At 37.2% G+C, this 25127-nt stretch overlaps 1 protein-coding gene across 2 annotated transcripts in view; it reads left to right on the top strand.

Moving 5' to 3' along the window:
* Dscam4 (Down syndrome cell adhesion molecule 4) overlaps positions 1-25127 on the top strand; it is a 585723-nt gene that overhangs the window by 454685 nt on the left and 105911 nt on the right. For both annotated transcript variants that reach the window (XM_074180747.1, XM_074180746.1), the window contains exons 6-7: positions 18484-18688; positions 19892-20203. In XM_074180747.1, the coding sequence (XP_074036848.1) occupies positions 18484-18688; positions 19892-20203 (517 nt within the window). The remainder of the gene's footprint in view (positions 1-18483; positions 18689-19891; positions 20204-25127) is intronic.

Here is a 25127-nt window from a genome sequence, read left to right as displayed (position 1 = left end):
GGGGGAATTGGAGCCATGTAAGGAAATGACGAAGTGAATGCGAGTTTTTGTTGTATTTTTTATTTACACACTTATCAGTCTTTCAATCATCAAGAACTTTTGAAATAAAAAAACTAACTCTCACTTTGTTAAAATCACTTTTATTACAACTGTCAGTTCCGCTCGCATTACCCCATATAAAAAAAACCATATGTCTAATGAGATCCATCATTAAATATTAAACACAATTTGGTGCACGTAATATAAACTTAAACAAATTACAGTTATAAAGTAATAATAATAATGATGATGATAATGATAATAATGATAAGTAAGGATGGCCACTAACACCCTTGGCCCTTGATGAGTTGCCACACTTACCCGAGCAACTGGTGCAAAACCGGATCGGCAGCCCAGGCGCACCCAGGAAGGTGAACTCTATTCTCCCTCCGGTGCCGGCCGTGTGTCCACAGGGCAAACCATCCGGTGGACCCAACACTTGGTTCCCAATAATCGAGGAAGAGGCCCCCACAATCGACCCGCTTGGAGGGTTCAAAGGCAAGGTGGTTGGGGCCCATAACGATAATTTGCCCACTGATGACAACCCAGGAAACGACAACGGACGCTTCGAGTGGACGCATGAGCTGAGAGAAATCTTTATATGCATTGCTCCGAGAGTAGTGAGCCCGCGCGAGGAGGTTACATGGCGAGATTGCATGCTCCGTGGTGTGAAACACATCCGGAGCATGCCGCTTTTTCCGCCCAAAATTTTAGGGATAACGTATCCTATCTTCGACGGCAGGGCTTTATAGCTCCTCCCCAGCCTGCTAACGAAGTGGCAGAAGTGACAGCTCTACCACCCGTTGGCACGGCTGGAGAGGGGACTCGCATCATGCCACCAATGAAGTCAATCAGAACACACAGGGCGCTCCACAGAATTAGGCCCCTGACGCCATTAGAACTGGCTTGTTTGGATGCGGAGGTTCATAGCATTCTAATAGAAGAGGCTGACATCTGGCAAATCAACACCGCCATGTATAACGTCGTCCAATCGCTTTCCGAATCGGAAGGACGAAAGGACGGTTCGTAAGATTGAACGGCATGTATACAAGATGGAGCCTAAGATCAGGTAGGCGAGACAACACGCGTCTCGTATCCAATGTGTGCGTGGGCGGCCAATAGGCCTTTCACGCCCGCAGTGCGGCGAATAGCCGCCAATCTACGACGTATCCATCACAGTTTGAGTCGAGGCATTGCCTTGATAGGATACGAATGCAAGTGTCACGGGTTGTGGATGATCCGACGACCGCTGATCAGGTGGAATCTTTCTGGAAGGATATCTATGAACACCCGCAGCCACTCAACTTAGACACTCCAGCCCTAGCGCAGTTCGAAGCTTTCAACAGAAAGCTTTGACAGCCTGAGCTCAATGAACTGCGCAACCCGATTACCCTGGATGACGTTCGAAGAGCCCTTGTAGGTTCCAAGAACTTTGCTGCTCCAGGCCCAAATGGACTGAACACTTATTAGTGGAAAAAATTACCAAGCACCCACCGCCATCTGGCCAGAGTTTTCAACTCATGGGGATGGGGAGCAGCCGACTCCGGATTGGTTTGTCGAGGGGCGGACCGTTCTTATCCCCAAAAGCGGAGATTTTCGAATCCTAAGAATTACAGACCGATAACATGCTTGAATTCGTGTTATAAGTTGTTCACAAGCATCTTATACACACTAATACTCACCGCAATTGACCGAGTGTTCGAACGGATATATGAGCAGAGAGGGTCGAAGAGAGGAGTCGCTGGATGTAAAGAGAACCTGCTCATCGACAGATGTGTAACGCAGGACTCGATACAATATAAGCGTAACCCCTCTATAGCCTGGGTCGATTACCGTAAGGCATTTGATACAATTTCGCATGAGCTCATCTTGCATTTGTTCAGATGCCTTGCGGTACCCGATAACATAGTGAGATGCATTGAACAACTGATACCACTTTGGCGAACTCGCTTCACCATAACATCTGGTCAAGCAAGAGTCCAAACAGGGTGGATCACTTTCAGAAGGGGTGTATTTCAGGGTGATTCCCTCAGTCCCTTTCTCTTCTGCATCTCAATTTTGCAATTATCCGCTGCGCTCAGAAATACTCGAGGGTATAACTGTGGCACCCCCGGAAACCGGAGACACAAGGTCACCCATCTGTTTTATATGGATGATCTTAAACTTCATGCCCCTGGAAAGAAGGATCTCTATCAGTCCTTGATGGTGGTGGAAGAGTACACGCGAGTACACGCATGCTATCAGTATGAAATTCGGGATAGACAAATGTGCAATGGTCCATCTCAAAAGAGGACGATGCGGGGACTACGGAGAGGATGTGCAGCTCGTAGATGGGAGCATCCTACACCATCTGGATGCCGGAGAGACGTATACTTACCTCGGGGTGGAACAACTCCACTCACAAGAGGTGAAAACAGTGAAAAACTCTCTCCGCGGCAAGTATCAGCACAAACTTCGACAGATCTGGTTATCGGAACTGTCGGGAAAGAACAAAGTTGCAACAACAAATATGCTTGCCGTTCCAATCTTACTCTACTCGTTTGGAGTAGTGAAGTGGACTCGGGAGGAGCTGTATCAACTCGACGTGAAAACCCGAAAAATGATACATCTCCATAGGAGTTTGAATCCCGTTACACGGTTGTACTTCCCCCGACAACAGGGATTGTGTGCATGACAGAATGGTACTGGATACAGCCTGTAAAGTCATCAGGAGTACGGATCCCCTTCTCTTCATGGCCCGTGACCATGAGAGAGTAGGAATTGAAGCATTTATCTTTAGGACAGCTGCCCGTGCAGCTGATGAACTCGGTATAGTTTTCGACACTGAACGAGGTCACCACAACTTTCTCACCGAGTTGGAACCCGTTCAGCAGAAAGCTCAGATAAAAGACGCAGAGATCACCTCACTTCTGCGGAAACACAAGGATAACACCTTGGCATAATCAAAGCGCCTGACGTTCGCTTTCCTCAGGTCGAGTGGGCTGAAGTCGAAAACTGAGGGGTTCATCATGGCTTGCCAGGATGGTGTCTTCAACAGCTTAGTCTACCGCAGTCGTGTGATGGATATAGATATTCCTGACACAAGGTGCAGGGTCTGCCACGAGGCGCCCGAGACCCTAATGCACTTGCTATCAGCATGTCCAGCATATGCGGTCTCGGCCTATACCCATTGACATAACGCGGCCCTAAGAGTGCTATATCACCATCTACGGCACTCTTACGGTATTGACGAAACACCGGTGTTGTCCTACGCTCCGATGGATATTGAATCCGTTGTGGCGAACGAGAAGTGCCGAATTTATTGAAACTATTCGTTCCCCACCCTCAGGCTCATACAAGCTAATAACACTGATGTAGTCCTTCTCGACCACCAGAGCAAAACGATATTTGTCGTGGAGTTTTCAGCTCCTGGCGAGACAAATATCGTCAAAAAAGAGGAGGAAAAACGAATGAAATATCGAGATTTTTTTTTGAACTCCGCAGACTCTATCCAGATCACTCTGTCAATATGGTTATTCTGATTATTGGAGTCCTTGGTGGAATGATGCCCTCTCTACTCTCGAATGTTGAAATCATACCGGCTTGTCGCACTAAGGCAGAAATCTTAGCCGCACAGATGCCGAAGGCTGCCATTCTTGGCTCACTGCGCTTGCTCAGGGCAAATGATTCTCAGACCCAATGATCACTTACCTCACGGTGTGGGGAATGGTCATTGGTTAATAATGCTGGCGCGCCCTCTCGAATGTATCGGGGTTTCGGGGAATAGGGCCTGACCAGCGCACACTACGGTGAAAAAAATAAATAAATGCTTTTATCGAAAGGTTACTTATTGCAAGAGATACTAACCTTACTTCACAAATCGCATAATTCAAAAATTATAATGATAATAATAGTAATAATAATTATAATAAATGCTTTGCTACGGCATATGCGGTCTCGGCCTACATCCATCGACATAACGCGGCCCTATGAGTGCCTATATTACCATCTACGGCACTCCTATGGTATTGACGAGACACCGGTGTTGCCCTACGCTCCGGGAGACATTGAATCCGTTGTGATGAACGAGAAGTGCCGAATTTATTGGAACTATTCGTTCCCCAAACTCAGGCTCTTGCAAGCTAATAAGCCATATGTTGTCCGTCTCGACCACCAGAGCAAAACGATATTTGTCGTGGAGTTTTCAGCTCCTGGCGAGACAAATATCGTCAGAAAAGAGAAGAAAGAACGGATAAAATATCGAGATTTTTTGTTCGAACTCCGCTGACTCTATCCAGATCACTCTGTCAAGATGTTTGTTCTGATTATTGAAGTCCTTGGTGGAATGATGTTCTCTCTACTCTCGAATCTTGAATTCATACCGGCTTGCCGCACTAAGGCAGAAATCTTAGCTGCATAGATACATAAGGCTGTCATTCTTGGCTCACTGCGCTTGCTCAGGGCACATGATTCTCGGACCCAATGACCACTTATCGCACGGTGTGGAAAGTGGTCATTGGTTGATAATGCTGGCACGCCCTCCCGAATGTATTGGGGCTTCGGGGAATAGGGCCTGCTTTTATCGAAAGGTTACTTATTGCAAGAGATACTAACCTTACTTCACAAATGGCATAATTCAACATCTGCACATGATAAATCAAAGCAGATATTGGTCTTCCATCCAAACAGAAACAGCTAACTCATATTGATACAAAATATTTTCTTGATGAAAAAAAATCAAGGAAAGAAAAAAAGAATGGGTAAAAAGCAGGAAAGAGAGACAAAAAACGAATGAATGATAATTTGATATTTTAAATGTGAAAAGTCGTGTCATAAACATAAAGGAAATTTATTATGATAATATAATGATAATTTTGATATTTTCCACATATTTATGGTGAATAATATCAAGTATAGGTGTCAACTGATCAAATTTCATGAAAGAAGAGAACCGAATTCAGATTGTTTTTGAAGCTGAGTGGTGGTAGTGATTTCAATCCAATGAGTAGCTGATTATACAGGGCTATTCAAATTCGTTTCTGTACATGGGGATCGCGTAAACGATGAGGGATAGCGTGTCGGTTAATTTATGGCAAAGTTGTGTATTTTAGAGACCTATTCAATGATGTGAAGAAATCGAATATAGCTCTTTTGGTTCTGGAGATATACAGAAAAAACCAAAAAATCACAAATTATTTTTTTGCCTATACCTTCTTTATTCGGAGACATATTGAAAATTCGTCCACATTTTGCTATTGGCACTTGATGTGAGCTCTTACAATGTATTCAAGGGTGTCATCTGACTTGTGCCACCCTCATCTTTGAATTTTTAAATACGGACCTCTATTTTTTGTTATAGTTTTTGGATCGTAGACGTTAACTTCATACTAAGAAATTAAATTCAATTTTATATTTCGGGATGTTTCGGAATTATTCGATTATAATTGAGTGAATTATTTCCTTTGAAATTACGGCCCTGGAAATTGGTTGACTGAGTTGAATAAAAAGATAATGGCAACTTTCACGTCTTCCTATGTATCGTAGAGTTTTCCGAGAGTTATTTTGTACCCATTTTAGGTACCCATTTATATTTTTTCCATTGCTCTGAGCGTTTTCTACAATGAACTTCGAATAAAAAAACCTTTTATGATTACTTGAAACATATATACGTCAAAAGTATATTATATGTGTTTTAATAAGCAGAAAAAGAAATGATAGCAATGATAACATCCAAAACGAACACTATAATTGTAATGAAAATTGAAATGAAGTAATTTATATAGGTACCCAAAAAAATTATTAGCGCAATAAATGTTCGAATTGGAGTCCTTCTATTTCGAGACATTCTTAAACTCGATTCTTCATATTACTTATTGCACTTTATACACTTATTTGCTGCATTGTTGCGAAATCATTCAAAATCCTCAATCTCGAGTCTTTCACATTTTCTATCTCTCTGCCAGCGTAAATCCTATTTTTCAATGTCCCCCATAGAAAATAGTCCAAAATAGTAAGCTCTAGTGATCTTGCAGACCATCTTATTGTCCCATTATTTGTCTCGAAATTGAAGGACTCCAATTTGAACATTTACTGCACAATAAATTTTTCTGTGTAAATAAACTACTTACTTCATTTCAATTCTCATGAAAATTATAGTGTTCGTTTCGGATGTTATTATTGCTACCATTTTTTTTTCTGCTCATCAAAACACATATAATATATGTTTGTTGTAGATATGTTTCAGATAATCATAAAAGGTTTCCTTATTCGAAGTTCATTGTAGAAAACTCTCAGAGCAATGGAAAAATATGAATAGGTATCTGAAAATGAAAAAAAAACTCTCGAAAAACTCTATGGTACATAGGGAGACGTGAAAGTTGCTATTGTTATTTTATTCATCTCAGTCAACCAATTCTCAGGGCCGTAATTTAAAAGGGAATAATTCACACAATTATAATCGAATATTACCGAAAAATCCCGAAATATAAAATTTAATTTAATTTCTCAGTATGAAGTGAACGTCTACGATCCAAAAACTACAACAAAAACTACAGGTCCGTAGTTAAAAATTCAAAGATGGGGGTGGCCCAAGTCAGATGACACCCGGTATAAAAGATTCATCGATATATTCTGAGAGCCCACATCAAGTGCCAATAGCAGAATGTGGACAGATTTCCAATATGTCTGCGAATGAAGAAGATATAGGCAAAAAATAATTTGGGATTTTTTGGTTTTTCCTGTATATCTCCAGAACCAAAAGAGCTATATCCGATTTTCTCACATCATTGGATAGGTCTCTGAAATATGCAACTTTGCCATAACTCAACCGATAGTCTATCTCCTATTGTTCACGAGATCCCCATGTACAGAAACGAATTTGAATAGCCCTGTATAAGCGTACAATGTTATAAGGAAAAGAGCCAAGAAAAAGAGGGGTTCTATGTTTGGGTACAGTCAAAAGATATTAAAATCTCGAGATCATATTATGTATATCGGTTATAAAGGACAATTTAGTGAATAAGCAAGCAGGTTTTCCGGTATTTATGACCCTCTGTTGGGTAATTGAACCCCATCGATAGAAATAGTAATTATTAGAACATAATAATCAACAAAAATGAAGTTTTTTTGACAGTTGAATATACAATCTTGAATATTTTAAATGTAGTCTATAAGGTCATCGTAACTCGAATACTCAGAATAGGCCCATTTACCACAGTCTCTGCAACGGTACCAACATTGAAACATGTGATGCATACATTTTCCTACTCTAAGTATTCAGAACCCTCATCAAACAAATTATTTTCATCGACAGATAAACAACAAAATCCTGGTTGCCTTCTTCAGGTTTTTTTCAGATGATTCATTCTAAGACTTGAAATCAGTGTATGATCAATAAGTGCTTGATATAATCATTCCTTTCGTATAGTTCATATTTCACTTTCTAATATAGCCAAGATCCAACTGGCCACTTGATGTCGTTCGATGTCTTGTTTGTAGCATCTGAAAAACAAAATAAGGCATTCGTTTTTTGAAAGGGGCTACGATTCCATGGTAGGGTAATAGGAGCGCTTCTCCCATTACCAATGGTAAACATCTTGAATCAATAAAAATAACATAAACAAATATCGCTAAATTATTCATCGTCCACTCCTTTCGAAAAGTTTATGGAATGAGGTATTCAATAACCACAAAACATAACAGAATATTACAGGTTTGAGTTTTTACTTTAGCTGTGAGATTTCATATTTTTTTGTAACGAAGACTCACAAAATTACTAACTTCTCTTCACTGCCTCACAGATACATGGCATCAATGAGCTCATGGCGACCCATCGAATAATATTCACGAATTTTCTGCTGGCCATCGCAGGATACATCATCGAATATGAATATGGAATTTCGTTTACCCGCCTCTGGACTCTGAATTTCTTCGTTGTCTTGAAATGGAAAATAATCGACTCCTTTGGTTTTTTCCAATATCTCTCGAAGCGGCTGATACTTGGGTTGATAGAGCGACTTTGAGTACACGTAGACATTGTCAAAGTTAGCTCCATTTGGATGAAATGATATCGATAAAGCTGTGTTGGTTTTTCCACACCCCGATGGCGAAACGAATTGGGCAACAAATTGCCATGTTTTTTTCGATACTTGACACCATCATTCAAATAGTCCAAGTTGTCTATGGGTAACGTATTGTCTTGTGGAACGACCTCCATATTCTGATGGGTTCTGATGGGAGGTTGAAGGATTCACTTCAATATGTAGCGTGTACATTGACGTCATCCATCATTCCTCATATTGACTTATCGCGGATAAAGTGTCGTCAATATGCTTATCAATAAGCTGCTATTCGAATTACGTTTACCAGGCTATCAGTATTGCGGCCCTGGTACGAAACTACAAGAACGTCTTGCACGAGGCGAGCCCTATATTCGTCACCGGAGTGATGAAGTCCAAACGTAAGCTTGGTATAGGGGCGGCCTTTCGACGTAATATGCTCCAAAATATTACTAAAAATTGGAAACCACTTTCTACTATTATTAAAAAATCTGGAGTCTCGGCTTTGCGAGCTGCTGAAATGGTATTGAGTGAAGCTGGAGGGCGAAAAAACATACGGATACCTAGAATAATACTGAAGATGTAATTTTGCTTCAGTATCAATCGCAAAGTCAACATGAGAATAGCAACTGTAGATATTCGAAATTTCATCATCGAGCAACAATTCCATTCTAAGGAGATAGCCATTACGATTGGAAATCAGTGTAGTGACTTTTTATTGCTGCCAAACAAACCATTTTTCTGTTTGAGTAAAGAAGATTGTCGCACCGCCTGTTACCTGGAGCGAAACGTTCATGGATTGAGGTATTTCTCCGACTTTGTAGTATATAATTAATTGAATGCCATCCTCATGTAAAATCTACACGTTATTGATATCGTTTATGTACGAGGACATCAAAAACGTGACTATCTAATTTCGAAATTTCACGAGCTGGATATACCTACAAGCGTTGTGAATTTAGAGAAATATGACAATACATCGTGGATGGTTCCGACATTCGGTAACAACAACGAAGGGGTCTCACCCTGTATGCACCATATTTACAAAAGAACCGAAAGTCAGATATTTTATACAAATGGCTTTATAATATACCTATCACCAAAATGAAAATGTGTAATGAATATTTGAAATGTTCCATTCCTTTCTTTTAGTAAACTTCACCACCTGATGATAATGATGATGATGATGAAAACAAAAACGTTACACGAAATCCCTTCATAACCTCCAATGCCGCGTGTTTTCGTCCCCTCACTCCCCCCCATTTACCACCTAACATTTGGCAACGTTGCACAACCGAGTTAAATTTAATTATAACATCCGAAATACATATTTTAGATACAAAAGACTTTATAATTACCTACTTTAATGATGGAAAATCTATGCTGCATACTTATAATTTTCATTTTCGTGTTCTTTAGTAAAAATTGTGACGTTAGAGTACCCGCAACCCACTGTCATCTTCAATAATAACAAAGTTAGCCTCCTATGCTTTCAACACTTCTGCAAATGCTTAATTATGTTTTTTGACATCGAGACGAATCTATTGATGTCAAAATTATCGAAATCGGACGACCGGAAGTGAAAACCGAAAGTGGCCATTTTATTGTAGATTTGGACTCTACACGATATGGCCATTCTGAATTCACCATTACTTTGCTTTCATCTCAATTTTTATAAACCGGAAGTGTTTATTTTTCAATGAATCGTTCAGATACGAAACTTTGTTGATTCATTTCACTAGTTCGGACTTCCATTGTCTACTATATAAAATGGTTTGAAATCCCTGAAACAAGTAAAAAAGAATCGCAATCGCATTGCCGAGCATAAGAAGCACACACAGCGAGGAGAAACCAGCAAATCAGGAATAGCAGACCATGTTTGGACCCATCAACACAACATCGAGTGGTCCCAAGCTGAGATCTTGCACAGAGAGGAACATTGGTTCAGGAGAAAATTCAAGGAAGCCGCATACATGTTGTCCAACAATGTATTCAGCCAGGCCAGCGTAGATATACGAAACATATGGAAACCCATCATCAAACGAAAAATGACCAACTCCCGCCAAAACGGTCATCTCTCACGGAATCAGTGAAGCGGAAAATGGAAAGTAGAGAAAGTGAAAGTATTTCAACGGCCTATAAAAATAGTCATCTCTCGGAGGAATCAGTCCAGTCATCACCCGAAGACGATTGTAGATACCAACAATCGAAACGTCGTGAACTAACGTGACTTGGACTCTCTACACTTTTTTATTTTTTATTTTTTATTATTCTCTTTTTTCATTCCTTTAATTTTTATTTATTCAATTATTTTATTTTTACTTGTAGGTTATTTCACTATCATTTCATTTCAGGTTTATTGTTGCTTAATATAATTGTTATTTTCAACTATTCTTTTTTAATTATTCTTTTTTACTTGTTTCAGGGATTTCAAATCATTTTATATAGTAGACAATGGAAGTCCGAACTAGTGAAATTCATCACGAAACATTGTCAATCACCTTCAAATATTTGTTGATTCATATATTTGACACATTTATCAATGACAAATAATGCTGTCCTTCTGGCATGTTGGATCCCACAAAAAAATATCAGACCCTCCTAACCTTTCATGTTGCGCGCGCCATCTATGTTTTTTCTTCGTCATCTCCTAATGATGCCAACTTGGATGTTTTTTCTTGCATGTTGGCAGTCATGTTTTTTTAACGCTGTATATTCCGCTTAATGTCCGTTCCATGTTTTTTCTTTGAACGCTGCACACCCTGTATATCACGATGGTAGCCTTTTTTTCTTTAATGCTGGAAGCCATGTTTTTTTCCTTAAACGCTGCACACCCTGTATACTCTGATGTCAGCCATGTTTTTTCTTTAACGCTGAACGCCATGTTTTTTTCTTTAACGCTGCACACCCCGTTTACCTCCATGGCGTTATTTCTACGTAGGCTGTTCAGAGCTCTATGTACTTCATTGCTTCTGTTAGTTGAATTTCCGATGTCACAGAATCAGTGTTGTTCATCTACTAGCGTGCCACTGATCACTGATCCACTCATTCAATCGATCGTTAGCTGAAATGGTGGTTCGAGCCGAAAGGCCGGGCGATCAATTTTCACTGCTTATCGTCCCACCCATGATAGGAATCGCACGTAAAAGGTATGACCTCGTTAATTGTAAGTACACACAAGTGTACACACGAGTGACATAATTCACTTTTCATCATTTATCTATTGATATAAATTTATGTTTCGAATTGTATGAGACTGGTTAATTATTCTTTGATTTCCATATATGATATATGGTCTATATATATATGGACTCCCATAAAGTGAATAGGAAGCCCTAATTCAGGCTTCCTAATTTTTCTCATTCAAATTGTAATCATATATGTCTAGCGACATCCCACAAAAGTATTATTAACTCAGTTAGTATATAACATGTCATACTGCCACTCCACAGTGAAAGATTCATTATAAATCACATAGATGTCTCAAAAAACATGTCTTTGGGAAGAAGGCTTGAGCTTCAACATGCTGTACATTCATAACTCTTATAAATGGACACTGGTCACACATCTATGTGATCACATTTATTCGTGACTCACTTAAAACAAATATTCTCAATTGAACCATGGTGTTGTACATTCATACTGTTTGTTCTACATAAAATGTTAAGAAGGAACTAGCTTCTCTCAAACTCCCGATATGAGCCCTGAAGAAGAAAAGAGACAATTTCGAAAACTTGACGTGATAACAAAGCGTTTATATATATATATATATATATATATATATATATATATATATATATATATATATATATATATATATATATATATATATATATATATATATTTCAATATTAAATTCTACAAAAAGGATTTGAAGCTTTATATGTTCTATTAAGTATCTGCGAGCGCTTTCGACAGTTGGTAGTACTGTCATCTTCTGGCACTCCTCAAACTGAACTGGTCATCCTGTTGTCTGTCTCTTTATACGGTCAGAGCGTCTTAACTCAGGTATTTCAGGTACGTTAGGTAAATTTGCCTGTATTTGTTCTGGCTTGTAAGGCCAAAATGTATTCTTTAATAAAATGTTTCTAACACTTTCTCTTTTGTAATCGGTATTTTTTATAATATCGGTTATGTTCGTTTGCCCGTGTTCAATAACTTTTGAACAAATGTTAAGTTGTGCCTCCTCATCATATTTACTTGGAGTGTGCTTTTTCTCAAATTGATTTGCTACGGATCCTGTTTTTCTGAATTTCGACATTATCCTTGACACAGTAGTATGTTGAACATTTTTCCTGTATGCCGTTCATTAAAATGTTAGCTAATTGCCGGTATGGTGTATTCTCACCACATATTAAAACTATATCTATTATTTTCTGAAGAGACAACATTATTGCAACAATAACTGTTAAAAATTTGACAAGTGAATCAACAACTTGACACTACCATAGCATGCATTTTGGTTGTCAAGACCTACTTAAAAATTTTATTCAACGTGATTAAGCATCCTTACCGCCCTAGTTAGTGTTTATAAATGATCTGTAAATACCGAATATTGAAATTTTAATGTAATTTCAACTCTAGTAATTTTGTTAATACTTATTGCACTTTTTGAGTTATGTCTGCTTTTTCAAAATTGAAGGTACTGACGTTTGTTTAAGAAAATAGCCAAGTGATTGAAACTTTGTACCAGTCATGTTAAAATGTTTATAGCAAATTTTCAATTGTTCTCTAAAAATGTCCGTATGAGTGAAAATGTATCAGAAAAGTTAAACTCCATGATAAGTTTGTTATGTATACGTGAATTGATGACAATTAACCGAACTTGTTTTTTAAAATAAAGGGGATATCTGTCAAAAATAAGCAAAATGTTAACTTTATCCTAGTTGCATGGAATTTGTCATATGGATATGAAATTGCCGTAGACACAACTTTTTCGAACAACTTTTTGTTAAATTCCATCTAGAAATGCACTTTTTCAATTATTAAAAAAAAAAGTTTCCCATATGGTGCGCACTTTAATGGTGACACTGTATATATATATATATATATATATATATATATATATATATATATATATATATATATATATATATATATATATATATATATACCTCACACAACTTTTGCTTTGTGCGAAAGAAAGCGTTTGTCATTTATGAGGGGGCGGCAGGCTTTTTTGTTCCGAAAACTTCCGAAATGAATGTATGAAAATTTCAAAAATACACTCTCTACTCGGTTCAGACAAAAATTCAGATGTCATTCGATAAATAATCAGTTTTCATACTAGTTCATAGCAATAGTTATTTGATAGAGGTTTAATCGAAGAGAAAATCTGATATGCCCCGAAATTTATTTCCTCAAACCCACCTATACATTCATCATATATAGATACTCACTATTATTAGAATTTCAAAAAACCGTACTCCAGGTATGCAACGTGTGCTTTCATCCGAGATAATCATTGTTTGAACAAGGCAAGTGAATGATTCTCTTGTCCCGGAGGCTGTTGAAACCGTTGTCGAAATTCAATTACACAGACTATATTACGATTTTCACCAATTACACAACTAACCCCCAATCTCTTGTGGAAAGCATCACACTTCAGTTCAATTCTATGTTGATGATATTTGGTTTAGGAAAAGTTGCTTGCACTCTCATATGGAAAATCTTGTAAAGTACTTATTAGCTTCTGCTCCAATTTTATGTTATTATTTGGCCAATATATAAGACTTGCGACCCGCCCTGGCTCCACACGGGTGCAATGCTGATACTAAATATAAATTCAACCCCTCGGAAATTCAAGAGCATGGAGAAACAGTGATGAAAAAAGAATTTTACCCGCAGCTGGCACTCGAGTTGGAATATTTAGAAAATATTTCTTATTGCACACTTACAACATGAAACGAACCTACATACAAAAGGTAATTTTCATATGTAAACGCGCCCTTTTTTTATCCACACTGGGGGCACCCCAGTTGACATATTCAAAAATCCTTTTTTATTGCATAACTACAACATACCTAAAACGAACCTACATACAAACTTTCAGCCTCCGAACGGAGACACGGAGAAACAGTGAAGGAAAGGTAATTTTCATAAGTAAACGCGTCCCTTTCACCCCCACGGTGAGCGCTCCAGTTAGGATATCTAACAATCCTTTCTCAGTGCGCATTTAAGACCTAAGAAGCACCTATATACCAAATTTCAGTTTCCTAGGACTTACCGTACGGAGAAACAAAGATTAATGAGTGAGTGTTAAGTAAGTGACTTTCGCATTTATGAGTATAGGTTAGGATTCCAGAACAAATAATTGATCACCACTCCATTACTATTTCAAATATCAGTAGTCCATCCCGAATACAGCTGAATAAGCTGCACTAAAGACAGCAGCATGGTGTGGAACTGTCTATTCTTTTCCTACATACGAAACTATAATCTGGGATGAAAGTACTTATTTGGAACGCAGGTACAGAAACAGTACAGAACAGTACAGAAAAGTCCACGGGTATTAAATTATACCTGGTATAACGAGTATATTGGAATATTAGCTCTTTTAAATTATTTTGAATGGTATGTAAAAGGAGAGAAATATGTCTTGACAAAATCATGTCGCTGGAATAGCAAAAGCTGCTTCTCAAAAGCTTGGAACACTGTTCCGAACCAAAAAACTGTACACACCTCAGCAACTATTTATGCTTTATAAAGCCCAGATCAGACCGTCTTTGAAGTATTGTTCTCATGTATGGAGCTCTGCTTCCAAACATACCCTAAAGTTGCTGGATTCCATCCAGAAAAGAGCCATCCGCCTGATAGAAGACGCGAACATCACGTGCAACCTTGATAGCCTGAAACATCGAAAACAGGTTGAAGAATTGTCTCTCTGCTATAGTTACTTCCACGGAAAGTGTTCAAATGACTTAGCACACTTGATTCCACCAAGAGCGGTGCATATTAAAAATACGTGACGAAATGTGCCGGCTCATCGTTATGAGGTTCAATTCAGTGCACCTCGAACTTTACTGTTCAAGAACTATTCCATCTGGAGAACTGCGTTTATGTGGGATAAACCTTCTGAGAAAGTTTTTTCAAATGGATTTAATCTCTAGCCATTCAAATCCAATGTGAATCGCTACTTTTGCACGGGCACCGCTCTGAGAGCTTCTCAAGGATTTTCTTGTAGTGCTTATCATTATTTTATGTATATTGAAAATCGTTTGAGGCAAGAAGAAAACCAAGTTTATCATAAATGAAGAGTATGAAGTTATCGTTTTTGCTACGGTTGAGGTTAATGGAAGGCGTCTTCAACAGAGTCAAAAATTGGAGATGAGTAACAAATTAGCAAGAAAGATACTGAAAAAGCACGAAAATCAAGTATTCAAATATCAGTTGCTGATTGCATTGCAGTATTGGCTTCTTAAAAATCATAGAGCTGAACCAAATTTCATAAAATTGTTTTCTTCGACTGATAACATTCAACAAATAATGACACGTTCAATAAGCAAAATGTTCAATACACGAACATACAATGAGAGGCAAACTTTCTTGTCTGACATCGTTGGAAACAGAATAACTGGGCCAATATTGTTTCAAATACCTACATCAGTTTCACGGCGAATTTATTTCCAACAAGATGGAGCACCGAAATTTTATTACGAAATATTTATTTTCTTGTACGTATGTATCACTCCCCGATACAGTCTTCGAACACGTTTTGATATCTGTTAAGCCCATTTCACACAGAACGGACATCTGGCAGAAACGAGGCTTCAGCATGGAACAGACTTGGCGGAAGCGTGGTGTATTTACTGCACATGGAGGGGCGAGACAGTGGCGATAAAGGACGTCAGTAACCTGCTAGGCCTAATCTTGGGCACTTGGGCACTATTACAGTAATAAGCACGATTGAATTCAAATAAATCAGGATATTTGCCAACTTCTTCGCAAAATTGAATGTTGGGATATACATATTGACAAATTTATCAAAAAAATTTCTGCCATTGATGGAGCAGATGTCCAAAATTAAAACCAGAAATATTAAAAAAAATTGGACTCACATTTTCTTAGCTGGATTATTTAATAAATATATGGGGATAATGCTGTAAAAATTCCGTCAACAAAACTTCCATTGTTTATAAGAAAGCATTAAAAGTACTGTATCGTCTTCCATATGACATTCCAACTAACCAACTGTATCCAATAACAAACACATTTTCTTCAGAAGAACATTTCATAATAGACAGACCTAAGATTGCTTATTTGGTGATCAATGAAAAAATTAAATCTTACCTCATATTAATAAAAATTCTGAAATTCATGATCATGATACAAGGCAACATAATCTGTTTCATCTCGATGCTGCAAACTATGAAAATATCGTAAAATTCAAAAAAATTATTGAAAGAATTTATACTTCAGGAAAGGAACTAGAATGAATAAAATATATTGTTTTTGTGAAAAAACTAACTTCATTTTTTTGTTTACTGATTTCTCAGATTGAATGTCCTAAATTCGTATGATAAGATTTGTGATGTTATATAAAAATTATTTATATATGTGTATGTGTATATGTATATATATACATAAGTGGAACCACATATTGGTGTGACACCCAAGTCAACTTGCCAATTTTATTTGTCAGTATTGGTGGTTTGACCAATCAACCGACAACATCAATATGGGAACGATCAGAATAGTACTTATCTATTTATTTTTTAATTTTCATGGAGTTATTTTCCAACAGCTTGACTGCATTAACCTCTCTCGATTTTATATCAATTCTAGAAACATGTGGATTCGTTTTACGATGACATTGCAAGTTAGCTTCCCAAATTTCTGCTACCGCAGTTGTCGGTTGATTGGTCAAACCACCAACACTTTGCGTTTACGCAGTTATTTTTGTTAAGTACTTTTCTTGGTTATTCACATTTTGTCTTCAATCGAGGACCGCCTGCCCGGTACCTACGATGCCCAATAGGCTGAAACAGCTGTCTACCGGTGGCTCTCAAATTGAACTCAATATGGGAATGATCAGAATAGTACTTATCTATTTATCTTTTGATTTTCATGGAGCTATGTTCCAGCAGCTTGACTGCATTGCATTTTACGCCACGAGAGACTGCAAAGAGACGAGGCGAGGACGTGAAGGCGACCGCCCGCGCCTCGTCACTTCTGTTGGACCATTTGTAGTTGTTTTCTGATAGGTGTCAGTCCATTAACCTACAGTGTAGGTAGTTGAGACTGGCCTGAACAAATTGTTCCTTTAGATGATTTGATTTATAGCCAGTCTTCAAGTATGCCCACTGACTATATTATGTTTTTTTTTTCCTTATACGAGGAATTGAGTAAATTTCGGATATATGGTTGGTTACCTCGTTACACAGGTAGATGGGGAGATGATAAATCTATTGTTTGTTGTCCGCTTCAGCCTAGTTCGAGGAATGATACTCTGAAGGAATTAAATTTTCAATTATCGGAAATCATCGACTTTGTGTTGATGATAGACACTCCCTTGCACTGACGAATGGCCAGACAGCCCAAAAAACTTCTGTAAGTGTATTCCAATAATTGAAAAACTATTGCGGCAGTTGTATCGCCAACAGCATATGCAGGAATAAATTCATTGATGAATCCTGCACAGACACGTCTTGGATATATTTGAACGCCGTTCGTGGTATTAGCCAGGGGAGTAGTTGTTTTCTGATAGGTGTCAGTCCATTAACCTACAGTGTAGGGAGTTGAGACGGGCCTGAAAAAATTGACCCTCTAGATGATTTGACTTCCAAACTCTTTCATAAACACCAAAATCATTTCTGATTGCGTTAATCCAGCAATTATCCGATTTCTCAAATCTTCTACTTTTTCCACTAGAGTTGTTGATAGGTACCAACGGAATTGTTAGTTTTTTTATCACTTGGTAGGTCCAGTGTAGTACGTTATACTTTTATTTCGGCTACGTTAATAATTTTAAAATTACCAAAATTATTCTTGTCGAAATTATTATTTGCCCTGTATCTTCGAAACAAAGCGCCCTATCAAAAATTATCAAAGGACAAAATATCTTTAGAATAGTCCCTTAATTTTTTGCCGCAAGTTTAAGAAACACCCTATATACTCAAAATGCTAACTTCACAAACATTCATCTAACTACCCATGAATTTATAAATAATTGTCATTGTTTCCACTGAACACTAGCCGATTATTTAGCTCATATCAGATCATTTTATTGTGTTCATCCCCTACCTTGTATTTTTCTCATTTTGAGAGTTTCAGTTTGTCCAGTTGTCTCCAAATGTATATGTATGTAAATGTATGTATAATGATATTGTCACCATTTCTGACTGCACCTTTGAATAATCAAGTGCCCATGATTATTTTATAATAAATGCAATTTTTTTCGTATTTCCAGGTACGTTTAGAAGACAGAGGTGTCTATGTATGTTTCGCTAATAACTCTGCTGGTGAAGAAAGTGTAAGAGTCACACTGGAAATAACAGCTCCGCTTTCTGCTCATGTTCAGCCTCAAGTTCAAGTTGTGGATGTTGGAAAAGATGCCAATTTTCAATGTATCGTTAATGGGTTTCCTATATCCCAAGTTAACTGGCTTCATAACGGTGAGTGTTTTTTATTTTGATTCAATGAAAATCGATGAAAAATCGAAATGAATGAAGTACATTGTAACTATTTTTCGGGTTTGAAGGCCGTCGATTTTTTGAGTTCGCAAAAAGAATCGACAACCTTCAAACCTGAAAAATAATGAAACTGAAAACTTCGGCCGCGAAAGCCTGAACCGTTTTGTGAATGAAGTACGTTGAAATCAATCAATAAAAATTATAGGAACTATAATTTGAGTGTAGCGAAAACCTCTTGAAGCATTGTCAACATTTTATGTCATTCCTATGATTTCGACTACAACCTCAACTACAGCTGAAATATAGGAAATGCTTTTTCAAATTTTGAATACTGAATTACTGCAGTTTCAGAATCAGATATGTCATATGGTTCAGATACGATTAGGTTAGGTTGAATTCGAAAAAATTGGGTTATATTATCCCGTATTTCTGAGGTCAATCGATAATTTTCAACACAAAAGTTTGATAGCTGAATCATTACAAGTTGAAATTGGCTCATCTAATATTTGGTGAATGAATGACATTAATTATAGTATAATAATTTTCAAATGGAGAATGAAATCGTAAATATCTTTCTGATTTCACAAAAAATTGTGATATTGCTATTATCACGTTCCTATGTGAATTTTCAGAAGATAAGATTTGTGATTTCTCATTTTTTTCTGCGAAAAATAGACATCACTTGATAAGACTTTCACTTCGAATGGCATTCATATTTTGAATCGGAGATCTTACTATTTACACAATCTTTTATCATGAAAAGAAGCTAACCGTGGATGAATTCCAGGCACACCAATTGTTATGAATGTAATGAAAGCAAGTGATTTGCAGTCATCTTGTCGAATCAATCAGCTACTTTGTTGTTGCAATTATCACCTGATTTCAACTTATTTTATTGCTGTATTTTTTTTTTCAAAATAACACAAATACCGCTTCAAAATCGCTATTCTCATAAACTGAATTCATCTTTCAAATCTTAGTTTGTTTGAATTCGAAATAGATATTTCTTCGGTTTCAATGTCTTTCCCCATACTTTAGGCTAAGTCAACTGAGAGTATAACAATGTTACATGATCTATTTCAAAAGAAGTTTTTCTCAACATTGACCTTCACATTTGATCTCGTTATGTTTTTTTCATCAAAGTATATTTCAAAACATTTATCATTAACAAAACTTAATCTTCAGGTAAACCGATTGCTCAAGATAACAGAATGGAAGTAATGATAGAACCTCCTCGCCTCACCATCAAATCGTTAACCAAAGAAGATCGCGGAATGTTTCAATGCATCATCAGCAATAACTGGGATCAAGCTCAAGCCATTGCTGAGCTAGATATGGGCGATGCAGGGCCGGAACTCATTTACTGGTTTTCTGAACAAACTCTACAGCCAGGTCCAACGGTATCCCTGAAGTGTGTAGCCACAGGAAACCCTCCACCACAGTTTACTTGGACGCTTGATGGATTTCCAATTCCTGATCATCCCAGGTTTCTTGTGGGTGAGTGGTTTCTACATACCCTGTTCCACACTCTTGTTCAAATTGAATATTATTGTACATTTCCAAGAGAAACTCATTTGTCATTTATTGTCAAAGCCTTCTTGTTGTATAATAATAGTCTTTTTGAAATCAAATTTGTATAGACATCAAACATCGAATTAACAAGCTGCTCCAATGTGAACTATGTGAACTAACAATGAATTATTTCAAGGAACACATTTCACATAGTCTACTTTGTAGACCAGCGAAGTTTAGGGTCGCTTACTATACGTTGAAGAACCACCACAGAATGAATCATAGATCCTTGAAATTGCTTTGATCAGTATATGACAACGATTTTTCAGACGCTTCCTTACGTATTAATCACAAGCTACAACTAGTCAACTAGTAGATATCATAAGGAGTAGTCACTAACATAACAATTCGAAATTAGGATGCAGTAACAAATAAACATAATAATTACCATTGCATATTCAAGTTGCTAGAGGAGTTTGATGTCAGAAAGGAAATACTGTATAACGTTTATAATTAATGATTTGCTTGGTATGTAACCATTATGCCAGTGTTCCATCTTCATCCTCCACGTCTTGTAATGATGGGGAAGTAAGGGTGAGACCCTTTTCTCCTGAGTTTGGAATATCTGGCTTCTCGAAAATTAGCGTCCGAAAGTAGCGTCCCTGTCATCAAACCTTTTCATTTGATACATGAGGGTGATATGAAAATGAAAAATCGTCATTTTGTGGCGTCAACTATATCGGTTCAGAATTTGAGCGTTCCATTTTTCGTAAACTCTCGGAAGGAACAAATTGAATGAAAACATATATACCACCAACAAATCGACAGGTCCCATTGAACAAAATCCAGTAAAATCAATCCATTATTCAAATAAGAGAACTCTTTTCAATAAAACCCAGGCATATATCAACCTTTGTTTCACGATGCATATTACTGAACCCTGTAGTGTTCAATTTCAATATTACTTTAATACTTTTTCAAATAGCAACCTTCATTTTGACGATGTCATTCAAAATCGCACATTTTATTACACACAACACTCACTTCAAAAGGTATGTCATAACAACACAAGAAAATTTTACAGAAAAATTAATCATATGATGATTCAAAAACATTCATTGAATTGAACGAGATAATTTATCAGTAAACTAAAGTCAATAGAGAGGACTGGAACCTTCCGGTTCTGGTGCAGGTGTTTTCAATCGCAGACCCAGAACAGAGATATCAACCTGCCTATGAACCTATGCGACAGCATTTCAAGCGGAAATTTGCGCTATGGAATTGTGTGCGGAGAGATTGGAAGAATCTAACCTCATGCACAAGTCAATAAAAATTTCTCGGACAGTCAAGCGGCGTTGGAAGCTCTTTGCTCCTTCCGAGCAACGTCTGAATTGGTAGCAGATTGCCAAAAATGAGTTTCCTCGATAGGAAGACTTAACAGATTCTCTCTGGTCTGAATTCTTGGCCATACTGGCCTGGAAGACAATGAGGCTGCTAACTCTCTTACAATAGAGGGGGCTGCAAGCAGTTTCATCTGACCAGAACCTGTCATTGGCATCGCTTTAGGCTTTGCCGAACAAAGATTAAACACCTGGATGGCAAGAAGATTTATGGACTTCTGGCAGAATCTTCCAGGATTGCCTTACTCCAAGGCGTTTATTCACCCTTCTAAGCTTGATACCAAATAGTTGTTGAACTACAGTAGGGATGAACTACGTAGTCTAACAGGCCTTCTAACAGGTCACTGTCATTTGAATCATCATATGCAGAGACTCGGACGATAGTGTGTGTCGCCTCTGTTTGGAAAATGATGAAACAGTAGAGCACATACTTATTGTCCGCCCCGCTGGGGACCTATTCAGGTTTTCGGAGTTCGGTAGTGCCTGACTCTTACCATCTGACCTGAAAGACCACTCACCATACAAACTAATTGGCTTCTTTGAGAAGCTGGGTTCATTTGGTCGAATGTGAATAGGTGTGAGCCACAAAAAACCTTTCTGGGTTGCGGTGGAGGGTCGAATAGACCAACTCACTTTGGATCTAAGATAACCTAAACTGAAGTATATTCTGATCAATATTCAAAACGAACAATAAATTGTCATTGTACCTTACTGAAAGTTTTTCAAGAAATATTAGTGCATTCATTCTCAATTCCATAATATTTATCAACAATACAGGGGATCCCACATAAAAATTCGCGGGCAAATATCTGGAAAATGAAAAATTATATCCATGTATAGTGAAAGCAGATGATAGAGGTCCAGCACTAGGCGTCTTCCGTTAAGAAGTCGCGACATCGACGCCAATTTTTTAAAATGGTAACTCAGATTTTCCAATTTGTTTTTGGATTCTGCATCAAATTCTGAATTCAGCCATATAGTACACTTGTAGTTTCCATGAATACAAATGAAAAAAGGCAATTTTACTGCATATTATAAAAAGAGCCAAGAATTAGTCAAAGTAAATGCAATAACGTATGGTTTGACGAAAGTGTATTCAGATTTGTGCTGGTTTTTCGTTAAATTGAAAAATGGTTCAATTTTCAAATGCAAACATGTTGGATATAATATCTATTTATGGCGAAGCAAGAAGTAATTCAAATGAAGCAGTGAGAATATTCGCTTATCGGTATCCTGACAAAAGATTGCCGTCAGCCAAAACATTCGCTAGCTTAGCCAAATCTTTGGTACAAAAAGGATGTTTTAATGAACGGAAGCGAAAAAAACAAAAAAAGGCCGCAGATGGGAATCACACTGTTGCAGTGCTAGGGCGAATGTTATTGGAACCACATAGTTCTACCAGACAAGTAGCAATGAATTGTGATATTTCGAAATCGTCAGTACAACGTATTTTATCAAAAAACAAATTCCATCCATACAAAATACATTTTGTCCAAGGACTACATCCAGGTGATAATCTTTATGTTTTATTTTTAATAACTATAATCTATTCCCATATTTAGGACTTATAGAAGTTTGTTATAATGAAAAAACATAACTGTCACTATTGCTATGACTTGAACCCTCACTGGCTGCATATGTTGCAGATTTTCTTGTAGATTTAACCAATACAAACTCGACTGAATATGTGGTTTCAATAAGATGGGGCACCTGTGCATAATAATGGAATAGTTACCCAATTATTTAGATGACACTTCTAATGAGAAATGGATTGGAAATGAGGGTCCAATACCACGGACAGATCGAAGTCCAGATATTACTCCACTAGATTTTTTTGTGGATATATATTAAAGACTTAGTTTATATGCGATGTCCACGAAATGTAGATGATTTGAAAAATAGTATCACAAATGTTCATCCGTCCATATCGCGAGAGGCGCTTTCATCTGTCACGAATCGAGAATTACTTAAAAGATGCAATATATGTATTCCACGAGGAGGGAGGCAGTTCGAACACTTAGTGAAATGATATTCATGTTATCACTAATTGTTTACGTTCATTATCATGTTGGTCGAGTTATGGTGAAAGTAAAATATTTTTTGGTAATTTGAAACATTTGTTTAAGGTCGTTTTGTCTGCGATTTTACAGAAACGCACAACTAGATGAAACTGTACAGGCAATGCAATTATAACTGATGGAATAATTTTATTGAATTCGTATTATTGCATTTATTTTGACCTACCCATTGCCCTCTTTATAAAATACAATAAAATTGCCTTTTTCCATCAGTATTCAAGGCAAACTGCAAGTGTGCTATATGGCTGAGTTCAGAAGTAAATGCAGAATCCAAAAACAAATTGAAAAATCTGAGTTACCATCCAAAAAATTTGGCGTCGATGTCGCGACGCCCTAATGGATGACGCCTAGTGCTGAATCTCTGCGTAAATAAAAGAACCCTTTGACATCAAAATCATCTACTTTCACGAAATATGGATATTCTATTTCATTTTCCAGATATTTACCCGCTGAATTTTATATGGGAGACCCTGTATAGGTAACTCAGCAAGCAAAAAAAAATCTTTAATATTAGAAAGAGTGGTTTTTATGACTAGAAAATGAATATTAACACGTAGAGAGACTTTCAAACAGATAGGAAAGTCATCAATTCGAATACTGAATTCAGTGATTTGTTCAAATGACTGAATAAAACAAATAAATTGGAAGCAATAAAAAATTATTTTTTTCAAAATTTTCTTCTCAAATGTAATGAAACTTGATTAGTTACCTGCAGAATAATATATTCCATTATATGTCAAAAATATCGCCAATCCCACTGGAACATCTACAAACAGAGACTGACGTGGCCGAGGATTTTTCTAAAAAAATGCACCTTTCTGAATAATGGATTCATTCCTTACACAATCCTTCACTTGCTAATTTCGCAAATGATAAATATTTTTCTGAAATAGCATGTGTCCTGAAATTGTAAAAAAATACCAAAATCAACTCAAGTTTATGAATACTTGATGTTGTTTGTCTACTTTTGCGATCAATAAACCATTCTCAACTGTTTGAATTATAAAAAAGGGCGCTTCCATTTTGATATTCCAGTATTCCAATGCTAAAAATCTGATGAAGTTAACGGATGTTTTTGAATAGAAGAGTCAAGAGTATATCTTCAGTACTTTTGATCAACTAATAACCTATTGTTTTGTTGAAATTCATATTGAATATGAAGAAAATAACTTTTGGCTGATTTCTACTGAGATTTTCATCCGTTATGACCGGTTTCATAAGTTTACTTGAGAATGGTTCAATATACCTAAGCCGGTCGTAACAAATGAAAATCTTAGTAGAAATTTGACAAAAGTTATTTTCCCTATCCTATATTTAATATCTCAAATACTCAGCTACAAATATATTGTTTTACTAATGTCAGAAACATATTCTTCAATCCAAACACAATTGACCATACGAGACGAAATTGAGTATGGTAATATGTATTAT

This window comes from Leptinotarsa decemlineata, unplaced genomic scaffold (genome assembly GCF_025532065.1).
Source record: "Leptinotarsa decemlineata unplaced genomic scaffold, Ldec_3_MD MMD2_tig00026299_RagTag_RagTag, whole genome shotgun sequence".
Classification (NCBI taxonomy): Eukaryota; Metazoa; Arthropoda; class Insecta; order Coleoptera; family Chrysomelidae; genus Leptinotarsa; species Leptinotarsa decemlineata.
This window is presented reverse-complemented; position numbering and strand designations above follow the sequence as displayed.